Source organism: Myotis lucifugus, unplaced genomic scaffold (assembly GCF_000147115.1).
Source record: "Myotis lucifugus unplaced genomic scaffold, Myoluc2.0 scaffold_106, whole genome shotgun sequence".
Taxonomy (NCBI): domain Eukaryota; kingdom Metazoa; phylum Chordata; class Mammalia; order Chiroptera; family Vespertilionidae; genus Myotis; species Myotis lucifugus.
In genome coordinates, this window is record NW_005871154.1 from 763,131 (window position 1) to 783,588 (window position 20,458).

Here is a 20,458-nt window from a genome sequence, read left to right on the forward strand (position 1 = left end):
GAGTTTTAATGATTCAGTCATTTGTTTTGTTTTTTATCTCAAACAGGTGACCTTGAGCTGAATTCTGTAGCAAGCAATGCCTGTCTTAGGGGTGCCTTTCTCCACGTGCAGCCGCCCATGAAATGAAATCATGTGTGGGAGGGGCCAGGCCAGAGCCTGATGAGCAGCATATGCACAGCCCTGGTTGGATCCTGTTGCTCAGTACTTTCTGTCCTCGGGCAGCCCTTGCTTCATGCCAAGACGGCATTAAAACCCCACTGCTCTGTTTTCCATTTGATCAGAACCCTGCCTGTTCTGCTAAGGCTGGTAGTGACTTAATGAGTTATTCCCCATCTCCTCTCACTCTCTCACTCTGTTTACTCTACCACGTATCACCAGTTTTAGCTAGATTAATACCGCTCATATGTTTGACCTCCCTCCCAAAACAAAACAAAAAAATAACAACAAACATAGAAACAAATCTCAAAACCCAAATCGCAAGCAGCCTTTGGTAAATCCTTTGACTATAATAGTGTTTTTGAAGCCACCAGTATGATTTAATTGATCTGGTTTGGGGTCAGGCATTGTTATTTTTTCAAAATGTATTTTTTTAATTGATTTTCAGAGAGGAAGAGAGAGGGAGCAAGAGAGGGAAACATCAATGATGAGTGAGAATCATTGATTGGCTGCCTCCTGCATGCCCCCAACTGGGGATCGAGCCTAGGCATGTGCCTTGATCTCCTGGTTCATAGATTGATGGTCAACCACTGAGCCACACCGGCTGGGCAGGCATTGTTATTTTTAAAGAGCTCACTGGGTGATTGTAGTGTGCACCCGGCATTAAAAACCACTGAAAAGTCCAACTTTGTAGCAGGACAATGGAAGCTCTTTCATGTAATGATTTCAGATCAGAGCCATCGCTTCCCCATTTACCACTGCATCCATCCATCCCTCTATCCTCTGCAATTTCCTTTTTTAACTTTGCCTTCTTTGCTTCTCTCTTTTGTTTTTATAATTCATATATCTTTAATAACTATACTGCTTATATTACTTTAAAAATGTAATATAATTTGTTTAATATTTCAATACTAGTAGTCATTAAATTTATTTTTTATTTTAAAAGGGATATATGCTCAGTGTAAAATTGTTTAAAACTATCAAGTATATGAAAAATAAAAGCTTCTCCTCCCAAAATAGCCACAGTTAATTATTTTATGTTTTCTCTTAAGATATTTTAAGTGGTATTTTTTGATCCAGATTTCTCAGCAATTTACTTGTTTCCATAAATATATGTAATGTGACTTGCTATATCAGAAATATATATCTTATTCCCTTCTTATTAACAGGCTATTATATCTTTTTAGCCTTTTCCTTATTCACAGATGTTTAGGTTGATTTCTAGTTTTTCTTACGATCCACTTGCCAATAAATTATTTTTTTTGGCACATTACTGCTAGGCATTTTCATAGAAGTAGCATTTGGTTTCAAAGGCATACTCATTTTTAATTTTTAATGGATATTGCCAAATTTCCTTTCAAAAAGGCTTCACCAGTTGACACACTTCTACCAAGTTTATCAGAATGCTTTTTTCTACACCTCACTTTAAAAAAAAACATTTTGCCAAACTGATGGATGAAAAAAGGTAACTAATTTTTTAAATTTGTATTTCTCCTTTCTTTAGTTCTTTCCTTCCATTGTCCCTTTCCTATTTTTTTAAAATAAATATTTTTGAGCACCTTGTAGATAAAGGCAATGTGTGCTAGATAAAGATGAAAAATACACACACATACATTGTATGCATAAACAGATATATTCTTCCATGAATTGTCTTTGAAAAGGATGGGTTTGTGCCCTTCACTGTATTGTTCTTGCTTTGTGTTTCCAGTCTGCCTCCTCCAGGTCTTCAGTGACCCATCTTGAACTTGTGATGGTTGCAAATTCTTGGCCTAGTTGAATCCGCCTCATTTTGTCATCTGTGAAACCATCTCTTACTCTCACATTCCATCTTTCTTCTGTGGCCATATTAATTGTTCCATCTTCTGAGTTTCCATAGCTATTTATTCCACTCCATTCAGCTCATCTTCTATTTTTAGCAGTTCTTTATATATTTGGTTGCTCTATATTACTCTTTAGCCAGGTGTAGAAGTCAATTGACCTAAACCGGATGAGGAGCTATTCCTAAGCCAGTGGTCCTTACTCAGTGCCCCTGAAATTGTATCAGACAAAGGCTTCCTACTTTGTATATACCTGGCCTGATCCCAGTCTCACTGGAGGCTTAGGACAGAAATTCACAAGTTGAGCAGTATCAAGCACCATTAGGCTGAAAGAAATAAATCCATAAATTTACTGGGGATTAATCTAAGTTTCCCAGAAGTTAGAAAAGCAGTTGACTAAAGTTCATTACACCATGAGATAAGTAGTTTAAATAAAACACAATATTAATGTTTTACATTTCTGAGTAACGGGGACCTTTTTATCCTCACTACTTTTCACAATATTTGAAACATAAATTCTCAATTAGTAGTCTCTGCACTGAATTTACAGTGTACAACCCTTCCTGGATGTTTTATCACTTTTGATTCCCACTGTCTTGACACATTGTTGGTGCAGTTTGAATATCCTGGTATTAATGTTTCCACATTAGAGCCAAAAATATTGAGTTTCAATTTGGTCAAAGAGTGGACTTCAGACCACAGCCCCTGGCTTTTAATTAGCCATCAAGATGAAAGCGTAAGCCCTCTCATTCCTCATCCTCTCATTTTTCAGATGGATAGACTTCTCTGAGTTGAATTTGTACTTGTTATAGTCTCCTTTAGCATCATGAAACCATTACAAAACTTGAGTCTTACTTCCATTGGGAGAATAGTATTCTAAATGCTTAAATCAGGGATCTTTATACCCATCCCAATTCCTTGTAGAATTTGATATTACCAATGTTTTATCTTTCAGTCAAATATTTTCCCCCCCTTTTTTCTCAGGATCCTAGAAAACTTCTCTTCACAAGTGGTAAGTTGTTATTCATTGCTCTTTCTTAAGATTCAGGAAAATTTTTGAAATTTTTGTATGGCAGTTAGACGTATGTTAAAATATAACATATAGACGTTTGCATATCAGAACAAATAGTAGGAGGAGTTCAAGCATAAAGTTGCAATGACAACAGAGGGACAAGGCGAACAGTTGTGGTTAGAATGAAGAGAAAAAGTAAGCAAATGCATTTGTTTTTCTTATGTTCTCCCAATGAAAGGAATGTAATGCCATTGGCTTGAGGACCTGTTTTGTGCACACTGCTGTGGCAAGTACTGTGGGAGATAATACATGCGGAATAGATTTCTGGCCTCAAGGTGCTGGAAAGGAACACCAAACACTCTGGGCATCATTGTAGCTTTGATAATTCAGTAATTTAGTAGGATATTTTATAATCTTCAAATCCATAAAACAGGAGAAACAGTCATTAAAATCAGTTATTTTTCTTATACTGTGTCCCCTTTTTATTTGTAATTTACTTTTTCTTCTCAAGCATATTGTCCATGAAATCTCAGTCTAGACTGTTAATTTGTTATTCAAAGCACATATGAATATCCAAAAATTTTGCTGTGATGTTAGTAAAATTTATACCAAAATTTTACTCTTTTCAACTTTACATTTGTACCGATGAAAGGAGAAAACTGTATTTTGGAGGATTTTTAGCACCTATTTCAGAGATTAGGACTTGTGGGTAGTTGAGATGGTGTATCATAAAGGCTTGGCTGTAACATCCTACTAAGGATCAGAGTTGTGTATGGAACTGAGGCATGGCCCTGTCAAATGCATTGTTTTTCTTTTTAATAATTTTATGATGAAAAAGAACAATATATCAGTTGATTTCCCCATCCATGTCACAATTATATGGATGTTTAGATTTATAAAATACTAGAGGCCCAGTGCAGGAATTCGTGCACGGGTGAGGTCTGGCCTGCCCACCCCGATGGGAGCCCATCAGGCTGGCAGGGGGTGAGGGTTGCGGGCAGTTGGCGGCTGGTCCTGCCTCCGCTCGTGGAGTTGGGGGCCGATTGGGGGCCGGGCCAGCTGGGGATGGGTGGGCGATCAGGGCCCAGATCAGGCTCTTTGGCTGCTGCAATGTGTGTCATAGCCACCGGTCGTTCCAGTCATTCTGGTAATTCCACCATTCTAGTCGCTGGTCTTGTATATATATATATATATATATATATATATATATATATATTGTCTCTGGCTTATGATATTTGCCCTTTGCAAAGTATTTCACCTTTTTCTTTTAGGAATGCAGTTTAGTTTTGTTTTTTTTTTACAATTTTGTTCATTGAAACATGGTTCTTTATTTAAGTCCTAAGAGTTGGATGAGAAATGGAGGGAAGAAAAAGCAGAAAAATAAAACCTTATGTATAAATCAATGTAGTTTTTGGTTCATATGGAATAATGTAAGAGAAATAAATAAAAACTTTGTTTTGATATTATTTTCTACAGCACACAGCATAGTTGAAGCCTTGGAACACTTGAAATGTTTTTAAATGTTTAGTTTACAAAGATATAAAAAATGTTTTTATATGATAAAAATGTTACATTAAGACACTTAGTATAGTTAATATCTATAATAAAAGGCCAGTGGCCATAATGCTGAAACACCAGAAAGACCAAATAACCAGTCACCAGGAGGTGCATGGAGCATTTCTTGGTCCCTCCCCCGGCCCGCGAGTGCTTGAGGTGGGGAGGCGGGGCTCGCAGGTCGCATGGTGCAGTGGCTTGCAGTGGCAAGCTACTCGCACATGGCAGGTCTGGGGTCCCGCCAAAGTGGCGCTCTGGGTCTTGTGCGATGGTCACCAGGAGGTGCATGGAGCACTTCTTGGTCCCTCCCCGGGCCCGCGAGTGCTTGAGGTGGGGAGGCAGGGCTCACAGCTCACATGGCAAGGCAGTGCTCGTGGCTTGCGTGGCGAGGTGGGGCTCACAGCTCGCATGGCGCAGTGGCTTGCAGTGGCGAGCTACTCGCACATGGCAGGTCTGGGGTCCTGCCAAAGCGGCGGCTCTGGGTTTTGTGCGATTTCGCACACTGAGCCTCTAGTGTCTATATTAGTGATGGCGAACCTTTTGAGCTCGGCGTGTCAGCATTTTGAAAAACCCTAACTTAACTCTGGTGCCGTGTCACATATAGAAATTTTTTGATATTTGCAACCATAGTAAAACAAAGACTTAAAATCAAAAATATTTATTTTATATTTATTTTATATATTTAAATGCCATTTAACAGAGAAAAATCAACCAAAAAGATGAGTTCGCCTGTCACCTCTGACACACGTGTGATAGGTTCGCCATCACTGGTCTATATAAACAGGTGATCTTTCCACCTATGCATGAAGCCCCATCACTTCTGCTCTTTCCCAGAGATTTTCATGACTGATGTTGGATTAAGTAGAGACTATACTTAAAAACACAAATTTCCTGGCTCTATCCTAGAGAGTCTGTTGGGCTGGGATCTGGCAATGTGCTTTATTAATCTTCCTATTGACCTTGGGAGCTTCTGTTTTACCCTTATGGAGCATCTCAACAGACCTCTGGAGCATAACTTCTCACTGTCACCTGTATTTGCCTACTCTCTTAGCTTTCTGTCTTTTTATTACTTGGTAAACTCCTACTCAACCTTTAAGTCTCAGCTGCCTTGCACAAATTCCTCCTGCATTCCACTAGGCAGAGCTGGTCTCTTCTTGATCTGTGTTTCTAAAGATACATAGTAAAAATACTATGTTGTCAAATAATTTATTTCCTTACATATGACTGTCTTTTCCACTTGAACATGAACTTTTCCAGGGTGGGACAGTGCTGTTCCAAGGGCATGCAAGGACCCAGGCAAATATTTTTGTGGAGTTTCTGTTAGTGCAAACCACATGCATCACCCAAAATCAGCATGTTAGCATCATTTGGTGTCTCAGTCCACATCATTTAATGAAAGCAAGCCATCCATTTCCCAGGGGTTCAGCTTGGAAAGAGGGATGGGACCCCTCTAAGCATGAGGCTAGAGCTCCTTTGGCATCTGAATGACCCCACTGAATAGTAGCAGGTGAGAGAACAAGGCAGAATCTAAGGATAGTAATGGGATAAGTGACATTGCTTTCTACAAATAGGCTTAATCTAGTTTTGTTTTACTAATACATCTCTGTCTAAAACTGTTTTATAGCTATCTTTGAATTTTGTCAGGCATAGCGCCTAGAAAATATTTAGCTCCCGATGAAGAACTGCATACATGCTTTCAGTTGTTCTAGTGATAAAGAATATTTTTGTATTGATTGACATGTTTCTTGGATTTTAATTTGTTTAATGTTACATAGTCTTTTCTCTCTCTGTCTTTAAAAATTTTCAGTGTAACCTAGGTCTGAGAAATTAAGATTATCTTATAGAAAATAAAGGCAGTGCAAGTGACACAAAATATGGTATAGTTAGACTCACTAAATTAAAAAATATTTAAAATATTGCAATTAAGAATTTAAGAAATAAAATAAATTTAAAAGATTGGATTACTCATTCACTCAAAAATACTTACTACCTGTCACCAAATTTGGTAAATGCACAATATCCAATTCCTATTAGAAAAACCCTCATAAACATACAATTTTGGTTCCAGTTATGGTTCTGGTTGGAAAGAATAGGACATTAAATACAAGATAGTATATTTCTGACCATATCTGTGTATGAATGAAAATGATCTCTTATTTTCTTCTAGAAATGGCAGTACAGTGAAATAATTCATTTAAAGGCTATGAATTAATGGATCTTATATGCATAGATAAAAAGCACTAAAAATAAAATTTATGCATGTCTTTTTCTAAGGAAACGAGTATAGGTTTTGCTTCATAACTTGAAGGACTCAAAGAGTTCACACTGTACTTCACTTTGGCAAGTGACTTTGCCCAGTGAAGTTAGACTAACCCAATAATTTCCAACCTGTGCTTCCTGACTCTTGGACTATGTGTAGGAATAGAGGCTAATATTCTCAGATTTAGCTAAGCTGTCATTTCAGGCTAGGTTACAGTAACCTTTGATGTACCTCAAAAACATATAAAGCTTAGCTCTCTTTTAGCACATAATGCCCTACTTGCAATTACCTGTGTGTCTCATCTCCCAGACTAGAATGAAATCTCTTGTAGAGCAGGATTCATTTTTTCTCTGGTACACTATAGATGCCCAGAAAATATTCATTGAAAGAATGAAAGCCACTTGTTTAACTCTACTATTTGATGCATAGGCCTTCTCTACAATATCCTAGGTAATTTTTTGGCCAAACTCTGTTTAATTCCAGTGACCAAAAAAAATCATAATTTCTTAAGATATCACCCCACCCCTTCTTTTGGACCACTCTAATTGCAATATTTTTTTATTGTTAGTTATATGTAATTTTTTCTTCTTCACTGACCTGAAGTCTATTACTTTGTAAATTATAAACTCTGGTATTTTTATACTTCTGGGAGATAGAAAAAAAGATGAATTCTTTGCATAAAAAAGATAACTTCATAAGTCTGAGAGAACATTAAAAAGCATTGAATTGATTCTCCCTAGTTTACAGATGAGATTCAGTGAGATCACAGTTTGGCCTAAAAGGACAGTAACAGGGTCATATTGCCAGAATAAATATACCATTGTTCAAGTTGTCTGGGTTTCTAGTTTATCTTTAAATGACTGAAGTCAACTGTTTACCCTCTCAGGTCTTTTGAATATATTTTTCACCTTCTGTTATAAGAGAAGTTCTCTAGTTAAATGTTTGAGGAAATATCTGTTCAAATTTAAACTGGTTTCTTGGCTTGAGCACCTCTCAGAGACTTTAATACACTAATGTGCCCTGTGACTTCTCAAGGAATGGTTTCAAAATCCTTAAGTAATAGATATTAATATCCCAAAGAATTAGTGTTCCAATAATACACTTTGGAAATTATGCCTCTATTCTAAACACACTCAGTTTTTTTCAGGTGTCCTCTTCATGAAGTGATTTGCAAACATTCCATAACTAATCTTGACATGTTTAGAACCACATAGGAAATCTTATATGTAGACACAGCAGACGTTAATAAATCTCTGGAATAATAAAATAATAAAATAACTGGAAAGGCCTTCAGCCACAAATTTCACATTATGGAGCCTATCATTTATTTATTCGTTTGGTCAAATAAGGATCTATTTTAATTACTTGAAGCTAGAAAGACCTCTTTTTTCTTAAAATTTATTGAGTTATAATTGAAGTACATTAAATTATACATATAAATTATTCTACTTTATTGGTTTTGACATATGTTTACACTTGTAAAACCATGACCAAAATCAAGGGAACAAATATATCTATTATTCTAAAAATTTTTTGTGCCCCTTTATAATGCATCCTACTCTCTATGCCTCCTAGCAACTAATCTGCTTTCTATCACTAAAGAATGATTTGAATTTTCTCAAATGTTATATAAAAGGAATCATAGAGCTATGTTCTTTGGGTTTCCTTTTAGGTGGATCTGGCTTTTTTCACTCAGCATAATAGTTTTGTGATTCATCTCTGTCGTTGCATATATATCAACAATTCATGGTTGTGGCTTTTTTGTGTGTGTGTGTGTTTTACCACTGATTACTTTTCCAGGTACAGCTAATAATACCACAATTGTTTATCCATTCATCTGTTGATGGAGATTTGAGTTGTTTACAGACCTTAACTATTAAAAATAAAATGGCTGTGAACATTTCTGAACACATCTTTTGTGGATATATGTTTGTTTCTCTTGGGTAAATATCTTCTGAGTGGGAAGACTGGGCCATTTTGTAGGCATGCTGTTCTTTTTAAGTAGTATTGTTCTGAACTATTAGTCTTTTAGTGTAAACTAGTGTGGTTATCTTACCCCTAAAAAGTAAGTCCTCGCCTGGCAGTACAGGGAAGTGGATGGGAAAAGGAGTACCCTGGGGAAGAAGTGGAGAGAAGAGATGGTTTGGATTAGGCATATCATCAGGGAAAGGCAAGTGTGGTTTGGTTTCCAACTTGTGTATTGGTAAGAGTGGAGGAAAGAGTACTAAGTATTAACCATCCAAAGATTAAATCCCTTATTTCTCATATAGCCCTATACATGTAGAAACTTATTTCTACTGAGATTTCTAAATTTTTCAAAGATTCTAATCCTCTGGAATCCTAGTACAGTAATGTACCATATTGCTCTTACTTTGTACCCAGCTTCTCTGCTTCTGCTACAGTCCATGATGGCCCTTCTGTTTCATAGGTGGTTCCTTGGCAAAGCAGAGAAGTGGAGAGATATCTATACTTTTGGAGACAGAATTGTTTCATTAGCTTTTCTATGAGGATTTAAGATGAAATCTCTCAGGACAGTTAGAAGTTACTGTTGCTTATATGATTTTAAGAGTAAATAAAGGTAATTTATAGACAAGATTATTTGGCAATAAAAAGATAACATGAGATGAGAATGTTTTGGTTTTAGCTCTTTTTGATATTGAGCTATTCATTTTAGACATGCTATATGAGCTAACACTGGATTTGTAGGGTAGGGGAGGCTGGGGGAAGGTCAAGGGGTAAAAAGGAGACAAATGTACTACTCGTTGTAATATTTTAAGCAATAAGAAAAGAGAAAAAAACTAACATGTTTTCACATTTAAAAATGTTATATCATATCAGAAGGACTGATTTCAGCATGTTTTCCTACTAGAAGAAATATTTCTGCAAGTGTTCTGAAAACATCAGCACTGTCATTCTTTTTCTTGAATTCCAATATTTTTTGTTTTACACTTGAAGTTGTGGTTTTTAGGAATTTTTAGGTTTTCTTTATTTTTTAAAATTCATTCTAGATAAGAAGCCTAAAAGAAATTATTTGAAATTAAAATGGAAGGAGCTGCTAGTTACATAAAAGAGGGGAGGAGAGAATAGGAGTTTACTGCCATGATAGGGATAACCAAACCAGTAAGGGTGTTGAATATCAATCCTGTCCCATGTATTAATTACTAGCAGTTAATATAGTAGGTACCTGTAGAATATATGAAAATACAAAAACAAACCCTCTATTAAAGGTAGAAAGGACTATTTTGTCTTAAGTTCCTTGAAATTGTGCTAATTTAAAAAAGTGCTCTTTTGAGAGAAGATATACAAGGAGATATCTGATTTGAATTGGGCTTCCCAGAGAGCAGCATAATACTTTCGATGTTAAGACAATGATTTTTGTACTTTTTTTTCTCAGTATGACTTATGTTAAATATTTATGTACATTTTTATAGTTCCTGGCCTGACAGGCGTCTTTATGGTATTGGTGCTGTTCCTGATGATTACAGCTTCTACATATGCTATCCGGTGAGTGTCAGAGCAATGACCTCAATATTTATGGGTCAGATTATTTCATTTTCTTCAGATTATCTTCATTTTCATGTGTAAAAAAACTCTTGATTAGCCAGAATGCTTAGCCGGTGCAGTATTCCGATGAATAGACTATTGTGGGTCACAAAGAGTGATGTAAAGACATTTCTATATACATCATTTCCTGTTTTGGAAAAAAGAATCTCTGTTTTAGTCAAATAGTCTAGGTTGGTAAGGAATTGTGTATGGAGACTTTTTAAGACAAAGAAATTTAAGTTCTCCAGGAGCGTTCTTCTGGAGAATCATGTCTATGAGACATGGGATTGAATTAAACATGTACGCACAGGAACATAGCACTTACAGTTTGTTTACAACTCATTTCCTGCTATGAGTTCGTTTTGCTGTAATTTAATGTAATATTCCAAACAAAGCTGAGGAGAAATGGTTAGTTGACATCTGCTAAAATAATCAGAAATAGCTGCATTCACAGTATTCTTCTAGTTACGAGATTTTGAGCAATTGCAGACACACATTTTTATGAACACTTTCACATATTCTTTCTGGTGGATACATCTGTTTTACACAATATTTTACAGTATCTTACATTACTGGTGAAACTTCTTGCTTAAGAAAGCAAAAAGAAGAAACAATATATAATCTTCAAAAATAGTCATTCTAATTATTGAGGTGTGAAATATAATGGAAACACACACACACACACACTTTGAAAGTAATTGTCCCCCACACCATGCTCAGATGAGTCTATCTTTGCACTTCTGAACACATCTATGCTCACAAACGCACACCTTAAAATCTCACAAGCGAACTCACCAATCAGATTAACACTATACACTTCCTGGTATTATGTCTGTATACTTCATTCTTCCTGCTTTTACTCACTCATGCCCCATGTTATACATCTACCAAAGTCACTCTTTTTCTCTCCTTTTCACACTCCTGATCTCTGTCTTTCAAGTCTGCATTTTACCAAAATCGGACCATTTTATTATATGTGCTATTTTAAAACTCTTTTTTCTTAAATCTTGTTATGAACATTTTTTCTCTTTACTATTGGCACAGCATATTACCATGTAGATATACATTACTCTCCCAGCCCCCTATCTTTGTATGTTTCAGGTTGGTTCCATTTTTTCAGTATTTCAATTGTGAGACAAACACAGTCTCCATAATTCTTTGCATACTTTTTAATTATGTCCTATGGAAAAATTCTTAGATAGAGAATGGCTGTCAAATGGTAAGCCCATTTTTATGACTTTTTATAAGAATTAAAAATCACCTTACAGAAAGGCAAATCCTCTAACATTAGTGCAGCAGGGTGCCGATTTTGTGGGAGAGATTTAATTTTAGTTAGGTCAATAATTCAAAAACTTACTTTTTCAGTTTTAGGAGCTCTTGAAGAAAAATTAGGGTATCTAACATATTTACTTATAAGATTAAGGATATGTAAATGTTCTATACCTAGAAAAAGAATCCATAATTGAGAGATAGTGTTGTAGAAAGGAATATAAAGATCACCTTCTGTTCTCAAGTGAGCCTTTATGTAAATAATTTGGTGACTGTGTCTTAATTGTTAATGTTTTCATTTGTTTAAAAGAGATTATAAAACTAACTCTGCTTTTCTTCAAGCTTCATTTTGAGAATAATGAAATTCTTAAATGGATCATGGAAATAATCTTTTACTTTTTCTCTTTACTAGTAAGGAAATAAAACATTAGAGAAATCAGGTGAATAAATATGACTTCACTATTTGATTTCTGGCATTGATTGTAGTCTAGTAATTCACCAATGGTTCAACATGGGTCAATTATTAATATAAGTAATATATTTGTCTAACAGAGGACAATAATACAAAAATATTTTCTCATCTCAATAGACTTAGAAATGGCAGTTGTTAAATCTGAACTCTCATCAGAGTTAATTAAAAGTTAATTTCCTTTTTAGAATTAAAAAGTATAAAAGCCAGAACTGAGTTCATACTTACAGTGAAATATGAGATACATTCCTATGAAAATCATGAAACAGACAAAGTGATGTTTTTAATTTCTTTAAAGGATGGCATTATGATAAGAAATTAAACATTTAGAATTATTAAATTCTAAATTAAACATTTAGAATTATTAGAAAGAATGCAACAACAAATTATCATTACTTCCAAAAAGGTAGGTATAATTGCCTAGCCAGAAGATTCAAGAGGATTATGGAAAATTTTATTTATATCAACTAAAGGAGTTAAAATGGGTAAATGATTACAAAACACATGTTTAAAAATCTCTTTTATAATAGCTATTATCAGTTTGAAAATTGAGTAAAATAAAAAGATAGCACTAATAATTTTAACAAAAACATAAAATATCTACCAATAAGTTTATGAAGAAACTAAGTGAAAGTGATAGAGAAAAAACATAACCTCACTGAGAGAAATCAGTAGAGATTTGAATAAAGACTATATAATGCAAAGATGGAGTTCTTCCTCGATTATTTTATAAGTTTGTTGCAATTCCAGTCAAAATCCAAGATAGGTTATGCTGTTTGCTTATTGAATTTAGCAAAGTAATCCTAAAGTTCATCTGAGGGAATATCCAAGCACGTGTTCCCAAAGAGGAATAAAAGGGGGTATGAGGCTCACTAAACATTAAAGTGATTAAGCTTCCATAACTGAAAGCAGATAGAACTTGCAAAAATAACCAAGACATTGAACCAATGATAGAGACGATAGAAAGCCTTGTTAAGACACTTCGTTGTGTATAAGAACCTACTAAATAATAAAGGTGCCGTCACAAACTTATGATGAAAAAAAAGAGTAAGTGAATGAAATTCAAGATAATTTACAGTTAGCTATTAAAAAATCACACCATTAAAAATTTAGAAGAAACTTTAAATCTCTATCAGATCTCATAATGGACAAGAAAAATACAGAAAATATCTGACTTTCTAAAAATAGGTAAACTAAAACAACATACGTTATAAAAATTGAAATGTAAACATGTTATTTGACAGATTATTACAGTTATGTGGAACTAGTACAGTCTTAAATTTTGAATAGTGTACTCACAACGATTGAGGAAAATTCACTATAGAAATGGATAATTATTATGAATTGATAAGTGATAGAATTAAAAGTGTGTAACACACTAATGAAATAATACCCAATTCCACTTATCCAAAGTAATGAAAACTTATAAGTGGAGCATGGGTTTGAGGAAAAAGACACTCTTAAAGTTGGATTTGTAATTTATAAACATGTTTTCAGAGAGCAATGGACAATGTGTGTCAAAAGCTTTGCATATGTGTACCCTTTGACCTAGCGATTCCACTCATAGGAGTTTAAATGATAAAAGAATTAGATATGTGCAAAAGGCATATGTGACAAGGGTGTTTAATGACCTTGTTGGTGATAGCAGGAACTGAATTAAATAAATGTGAATCAATTGGCCACTGCTTAAGTCAAGGCTTCTAAAAGGATCTAAGGGTTATATTCAAATTTTCTCAGGAGTTTTTACAAATATCTGCCCTCCACCTCTAAGATTCTAATACACTAATATCCTCCCGGACATATGAAATAAAATAACTGTTAGTTTTCTTTTTACTTGTCTCAAACATTCTAGAGATTGTGTTTATCATACTCCTTTATTTTCAGGCTCCTTGTTCTCCTGCAGGACAGTAGCACCAAGGTTGTACATTGTCCAGGAAAATAATATAAAACTTTAATGAGCATTTCCTTAATTTCTCTAAACTTGAGTTTTCTTTAAACTACTCTCAAAATATTTATTGTGATAGGAACATTAGTTGTTTTAGAAGTTACTTGAAAATGGAGAATATTTATAGAAAGGACAGCAAATAATCATAGGAGCCAAGTATAACTGTTCCTTAGCCTTACATCATATCTTTAAAGTAAACCATATTTTAATTTTTTCATGTGTCTTTATTTCAAATACAAAAATATGATAGTGTTATGTATAATTTTTTGTCAGTTGTCTTTGCATGGTATGTAAATCCTTTGACAGATAAATCTCAGATGATCTCATATTTGAACTTTCAATTGTGACATGTTTGAAACACACACTCTTTTCAGTGAGATGGAATATGAAGTGGCATTGAAACTAAGTTTTTTGTTTTTTCAGAGTTTCTAACTATGACATCTTCTGGTACACTCATAATCTCTTCTTTGTCTTCTACATGCTGCTGATGTTGCATGTTTCAGGGTAAGTTATAAAAAATATTTTTTAAAACCATGTCACACTACAGCAGGAAGGTAGGGGAGGGTGAGGTGGGGAGTAAGAGATCAACCAAAGGACTTGTATGCATGCATATAAGCACAACCAACAGACTCAAGACACTGGGGGGTGGGAGTGGTGAGGGCAAGTGCTGGAGGTAAGGGGAGGCCGGGGGAAGTCAATAGGAAAAAAAAGGGAGACATATGTACTACTATTTGTAATACCTTAAACAATAAAATACAATAAAATAAATAATTTTAAAAATGGGGTAATGAAAGATACATCTGCAGGAATTTTCATTGGGAGTGGTAAATTATTTGGTTACTTGAAATTGAGGGTAGTGTCAAGAATGGAAGAAATAATTTTATTTTTAGCATAGCATGTTTAATGGAACTAGTAGAAAACTATATTAAAACTATATTAAAAACTATATTAAAATTTTCCCTTGGTTTATAATTTTTAAAGCCCCTATAGCTATATCCTGATAACTTCTTTAAGAAAATAAGAAGTAAAGAACTTCCAGAAGATATTTTAGTATTTGTATTTCCAGAAATTCCTTATGTCTCACTACTGTGGAATTTGTAATGATGGAGTTAACAGTTTTTAGTTTTAAATGGCCTAGAGGCAATAATAGTTGCAATGAGCCAAAGATTTACAATGACCAAAGACAAGGATGTGTCAAAACACTAAAAAATCACACAGGGAAAAAGGAAAGTATCCTAAGCTTGTTACAAAGAATATACCCCAACTGTTCTGAAAAGTATGTGGACACAGGCAGTATTCTAAAAAGTATGGTGCTTAAAATAATCCATTAGAGGAAGAAAGTGGTATATTTTTTGTGGATGTATACATCTGCATGATCACCAGAGTGGACTTTACTTTTGTCTCGACACTCACACCAATATGACACAGTAAGCCATTGTCTGGTGACATTCACTTCGTGTAGCAGAAGGATGCAGGGCAGGCAACACAGAATGTCAACAGGATAAAGCCAGGTGCCTCTTCAGTGGGAGTCTCTATTATTGTTCAGAAACCATTTTCCATCTCCCCTCCCTTACACCCAATGTAGTAACTCTGTTTTAAGATGACAAGACCATATGGATAGACATGGGCTACTTTGCCTTAGATAAGGCTCACATTCCACAGGAGCCAGTATCTTGGTAACAGCCCAGGTCTCCTCAAGGGATCCCTTCAGTTGCTAGAACACACTGCACATACGAAGCTGAGGTTGTGAGTCCTAAAATGATTTTATAATTCACTCACAGAACCTTCTGGTCCAGATGCATTCCACCAATAAGAAATAGTGTTGCCTGGTACACATCTGGCATTCCCCATTTATCTTAATCTCAGGTGTTCCCAGGGGAAGTGTTGGAGAATGGTTCAGACCTGCTGTTCATTCTTTCTTCAGAATGTTTTATAGTGTACTTTGTCAGTACATTAGGTCATATACATTAATTGTATATTATTTTCAGGGCACATGTTCAAATCCTCCCCTCCTCCTCCCTGATTTTGCAGACCACTGGTTTAGAAACCACTATTATATGGATCTCTACCTCATAAGTCCTGGTTGATTTGTTCTGTACCATAGGTCTAGACCAGTGATGGCGAACCTTTTGAGCTCAGCGTGTCAGCATTTTGAAAAACCCTAACTTAACTCTGGTGCCATGTCACATATAGAAATTTTTTTATATTTGCAACCATAGTAAAACAAAGACTTATATTTTTGGTATTTATTTTATACTAGAGGCCCGGTGCACAAAAATTTGTGCACTGGGGGGGGGGGTGTCCCACAGCCTGGCCTGTGCCCTCTCGAAGTCTGGGACCCCTCAGGGGATGACCACCTGCTGGCTTAGGCCTGCTCCCCGGGGGATTGGGCCTAAGATGGCAATCAGACATCCCTCTGGCAGCCCGGCAGCCCTTGGGGGATGTCCACTTGCCAGCGGGGAGCAGACCTAAGCTGCAGTCGGACATCCTTAGCGCTGCTGAGGAGGCAGGAGAGGCTCCCATCACCACCGCTGTACTGGCAGCCATCAGCCTGGCTTGTGGCTGAGCAGAGATCCCCCATGTGGGAGCGCACTGACCACCAGAGGGCAACTCCTGCATTGAGCGTCTGCCCCCTGGTGGTCAGTGTGTGTCATAGTGACCAGTCATTCCCAGTCTTTTAGGGTCAGTTTGCATATTACCCTTTTATTATATAGGATAGAGGCCTGGTGCACAGGTGGGGGACGACTGGTTTGCCCTGAAGGGTGTCCCGGATCAGGGTGTTGGTCCCGCTTGGGTGCCTGGCCAGCCTGGATGAGGGGCTGATGGCTGTTTTCAGGCTGGCCACACCCCCTTTAGGGTGGGGGTCCCCACTGGGGTTCCTAGCCAGTCTGGGTGAGGGGCTGAGGGCCGTTTTCAGGCTGGCCTGCGACTGAAGCTCCCAGCCTCGCCTTTTTTTCTTTTTTCTTTTTATTCTGGGATTTATTTACCTTCTATAATTGAAACTCTGTTGCCCTCACTGGCGCTCCCAGCTCTGAGGCCGCGGCTGGCTGAAAGTAGGTATCTGGGGTTTGTTTAGCTTCTATAATTGAAACATTGTTGCTTCTGGAACTCAGAGCTGGGCCATGGCAGGTGGGGAACCTTGGCTTTCTCCATCACTGGAGCAAGCAAACCTCCTGCTCACTTCAGCTGTGTGGCTGCTGGCCGCCATCTTTGTTGGCAGTTAATTTGCATATCTCGCTGATTAGCTAAGGGGAAGCGTAGCGGAGGTATGGTTAATTACCCTTTTTGTCTTTTATTAGATAGGATCTTTAAATGCCATTTAACAAAGAAAAATCAACCAAAAAAATGAGTTCACGTGTCACCTCTGACACGCATGTCATAGGTTCGCCATCACTGGACTCTAGACCATATAATTGCAGAGTGTCAGAAACATAGCCACACATTGTAATCCCGACTTCCAGCTAGCAATTCTTGCTACACAGGAAAGGGCCATGGCCAATGGGAGCTTTTTCCTTTGTAGGGATAACATTCTGTGGAGAATTTGGATACAAGGAAAGCTCATGGTAAAGAAAATCTGCTTTGCATTCTGTTCTTTAAGTGGCCTGTTTGCCTGTCCAGAGCTATTATCATAAAATGGACTATGAGCAAGCAGATGCTACTAATGAATAGTAATTGAAAACAATTACATAGTGCTTACTATATGCCAAGTATAAATTCATAATGATTTAGATGCTTTATCTCATTAAAGTATCATGATTTTTTAAGGATAAATAATAATTCAACCCCCCCTTTACGGGTGGGAAAACTGAAGTTTAGAGAGAGTAAGTAACTTGTGGAAGTTTACTTAATGATGGATTCTGGTTTCAAATCCTGACATTCTGGCCGAAAAACTTACTTTTTTTTTCTTCACTATTAGGAGAGATCAGTACTTCTGAGAATTTGGTCTTAGATTTTTAAAAAAGGGTCAATATCTTGATTTATCTGAGATTGTGATCTCTCTTTCTCTCTCACACACACAGATCTATAACAGATTGAGAAAAATGCAGTTATTTGTTAATTTAATTATGTATGCATTTTTTGGCCTTTATGTTATACTAAGTTAAAACTCTGAAAAAAACACTGTTTCTTTGCAGTTCTAAGCAGAGCCATTTTTTTAAAGGTTCAGAAGTTCAAACGGACTTAACTTTAAATAGATTATATTGAGAGTTCTTTCTCCATTGTTTTTGAAAATTAAAGAAGGCATAGTTAAATTTTGATTTTATTTTTTTATAGAACAAGGGTCATAGACAGAAAGTTACTTTATACAGAGAAATAACGAAAGGAATCTACTGGCTGAATTAAATGTAATCATACCAACTGAAGTAATAGTTCTTTACATATTATGGGTGTAAATAAAAAATTTTTTATAATACTAAAATAAGTATTATGCAATAAAAACACAATACTATGAACAGTCTAGAGTGAAGATTTTTAAATAAAGTTTAATTTTTTAAAGTATAATTGACTAATAAGATTATATTATTTACAGTATACAATCTTCAAGATAAATAAATAAAATATCATTTTATGATATACATATGTTATGAAATTATTACCACAATCAAATGAATTAACACATGCATCACATCACGTAGTATTTTTACCTTGTGTGTGTGTTGTTTTTCTCATGAGAATGCTTAATATCTGCTCTATTAGAAAATTTCAAGTATACAATATAATGTTATTAACTATAGTCACCATGCTGTACATTAGATCCTCAGAATTTATTCATCTTATTACTAAGAGTTTATAGCCTATATAGCTTAATTTTGAATAAAAGCTTCTAGTGTGTGACAAACTACTATTGATAAGTTGTGCAGCTTTTCAAAATGGACATTTCTCAACATTTTTTTTTTTCATTGCTAAAGGCTCTGTCTGTAAGTAAATCTCTTGACGTTATTAACCTCTGTGCCAATGCTGAGGACTTACACATATCTTTACATGAAATGACTTGATAGTTTCCTTTCATTCTTTAGCTTTTGGTTGCATGAGTAAAGTGCAGTTATTCAAAACATGTTACTCATATTTATATTGAGATTCCTGTTAAAGAGTATAATTTAAGTTTGAACAGAAAAATCACTGTTTTCTGAGAATTTACTCCTTTTTTAATCAATATGGTCAGTACTATAATAATGTATAGAATAATAATTTAATGTGTGATCTTTAGCCTCCCACATTGGTTATTAGTTTGGAATTTAAATCAATCAGTTGAAATAGCTAAAGATACCTTTAGACTAAATACTTTACATCTGTAAACATTTTGTTTTCAAGAATTCTATAACTTAGGGTATTGAAGGATCAATGTGGGTTAGAAATTTTAGAAAATTTTACCCTTTAAGAATGAAGTGATTAGAAATTGTTTGCTGATGTCTCCACCTAAGCAACAATTGCTTTGTATGCTTTTCCAAGGTCACTTTTATTTTCAGAGAATCTCAAATTTTGAAGGAAGGGTAAAGGATATCTTGACAAAGACTCTATGAATCTCCATACTGAAGAGCCTGGGAAGCTGTAATTTCCACAAAGTTCTTTATCTTTTGAACCATAATTTAATTTCTAGATAAATTAAAAAATCTATGACTCTAGACCAGGGATGGGCAAACTATTTGACTCGAGGGCCACAATGGGTTCTTAAACTGGACCGGACGGCCGGAACAAAAGCATGGATGGAGTGTTTGTGTGAACTAATATAAATTCAAAGTAAACATCATTACATAAAAGGGTACGGTCTTTTTTTTTTTTTTTAGTTTTATTCATTTCAAACGGGCCGGATCCGGCCCGCGGGCCGTAGTTTGCCCACGGCTGCTCTAGAGGCTATGGAAACTGAATCACTCTCCTCTAAATTCTGTTCATTTGTTTCTTGCATGATGATATTTCAATCTCATCATTATTATAAAGGTGTTCCTTTGAATATATTAATAGTAAAATTCATTAAGCCCTTATCATGTATCTTACTAATGTTTATCTCATTAAATCCTCCCAGCAACCCTGGTAAAATCTGCTGCATTGCTGCTGTTGTTATTTCTGTGAGAGAACAGGGACAGTGAGAGGTGAAGTAACTTGCCAAAACTCATGGCAATTAGAAAGAGCTTGGGTTTGACCCCAGCTATCCGATTTCTGAGCCCACATTTCTAACCCAGTACATTATGCTGGCTGCAGTTTGCCACGGCTTCCCTGTATTGATTTTAAATATATATTTTATTGATTTCAGAGACAGAGAGGGAGAGAGAGATAGAAACATCAGTAAGAGAGAATGACCAATCAGCTACCTCTTGCTTGCGCCCCACTGGGTATCGAGCCCACAACCCAGGCATGTGCCCTGACTGGGAATCTAAGCATGACCTCCTGGTTCATGGGTTGACACTCAAACACTAAGCCACACTAGCCAGGCTCCTGT

At 35.9% G+C, this 20,458-nt stretch overlaps 1 protein-coding gene across 1 annotated transcript in view; it reads left to right on the forward strand.

Moving 5' to 3' along the window:
- The window catches only part of NOX4 (NADPH oxidase 4), a 149,353-nt gene that overhangs the window by 30,088 nt on the left and 98,807 nt on the right, over positions 1-20,458 (forward strand). The window contains exons 6-8 of the mRNA XM_006092917.3: positions 2,958-2,985; positions 10,231-10,303; positions 14,449-14,529. Coding sequence (XP_006092979.1) covers positions 2,958-2,985; positions 10,231-10,303; positions 14,449-14,529 — 182 coding nt within the window. The remainder of the gene's footprint in view (positions 1-2,957; positions 2,986-10,230; positions 10,304-14,448; positions 14,530-20,458) is intronic.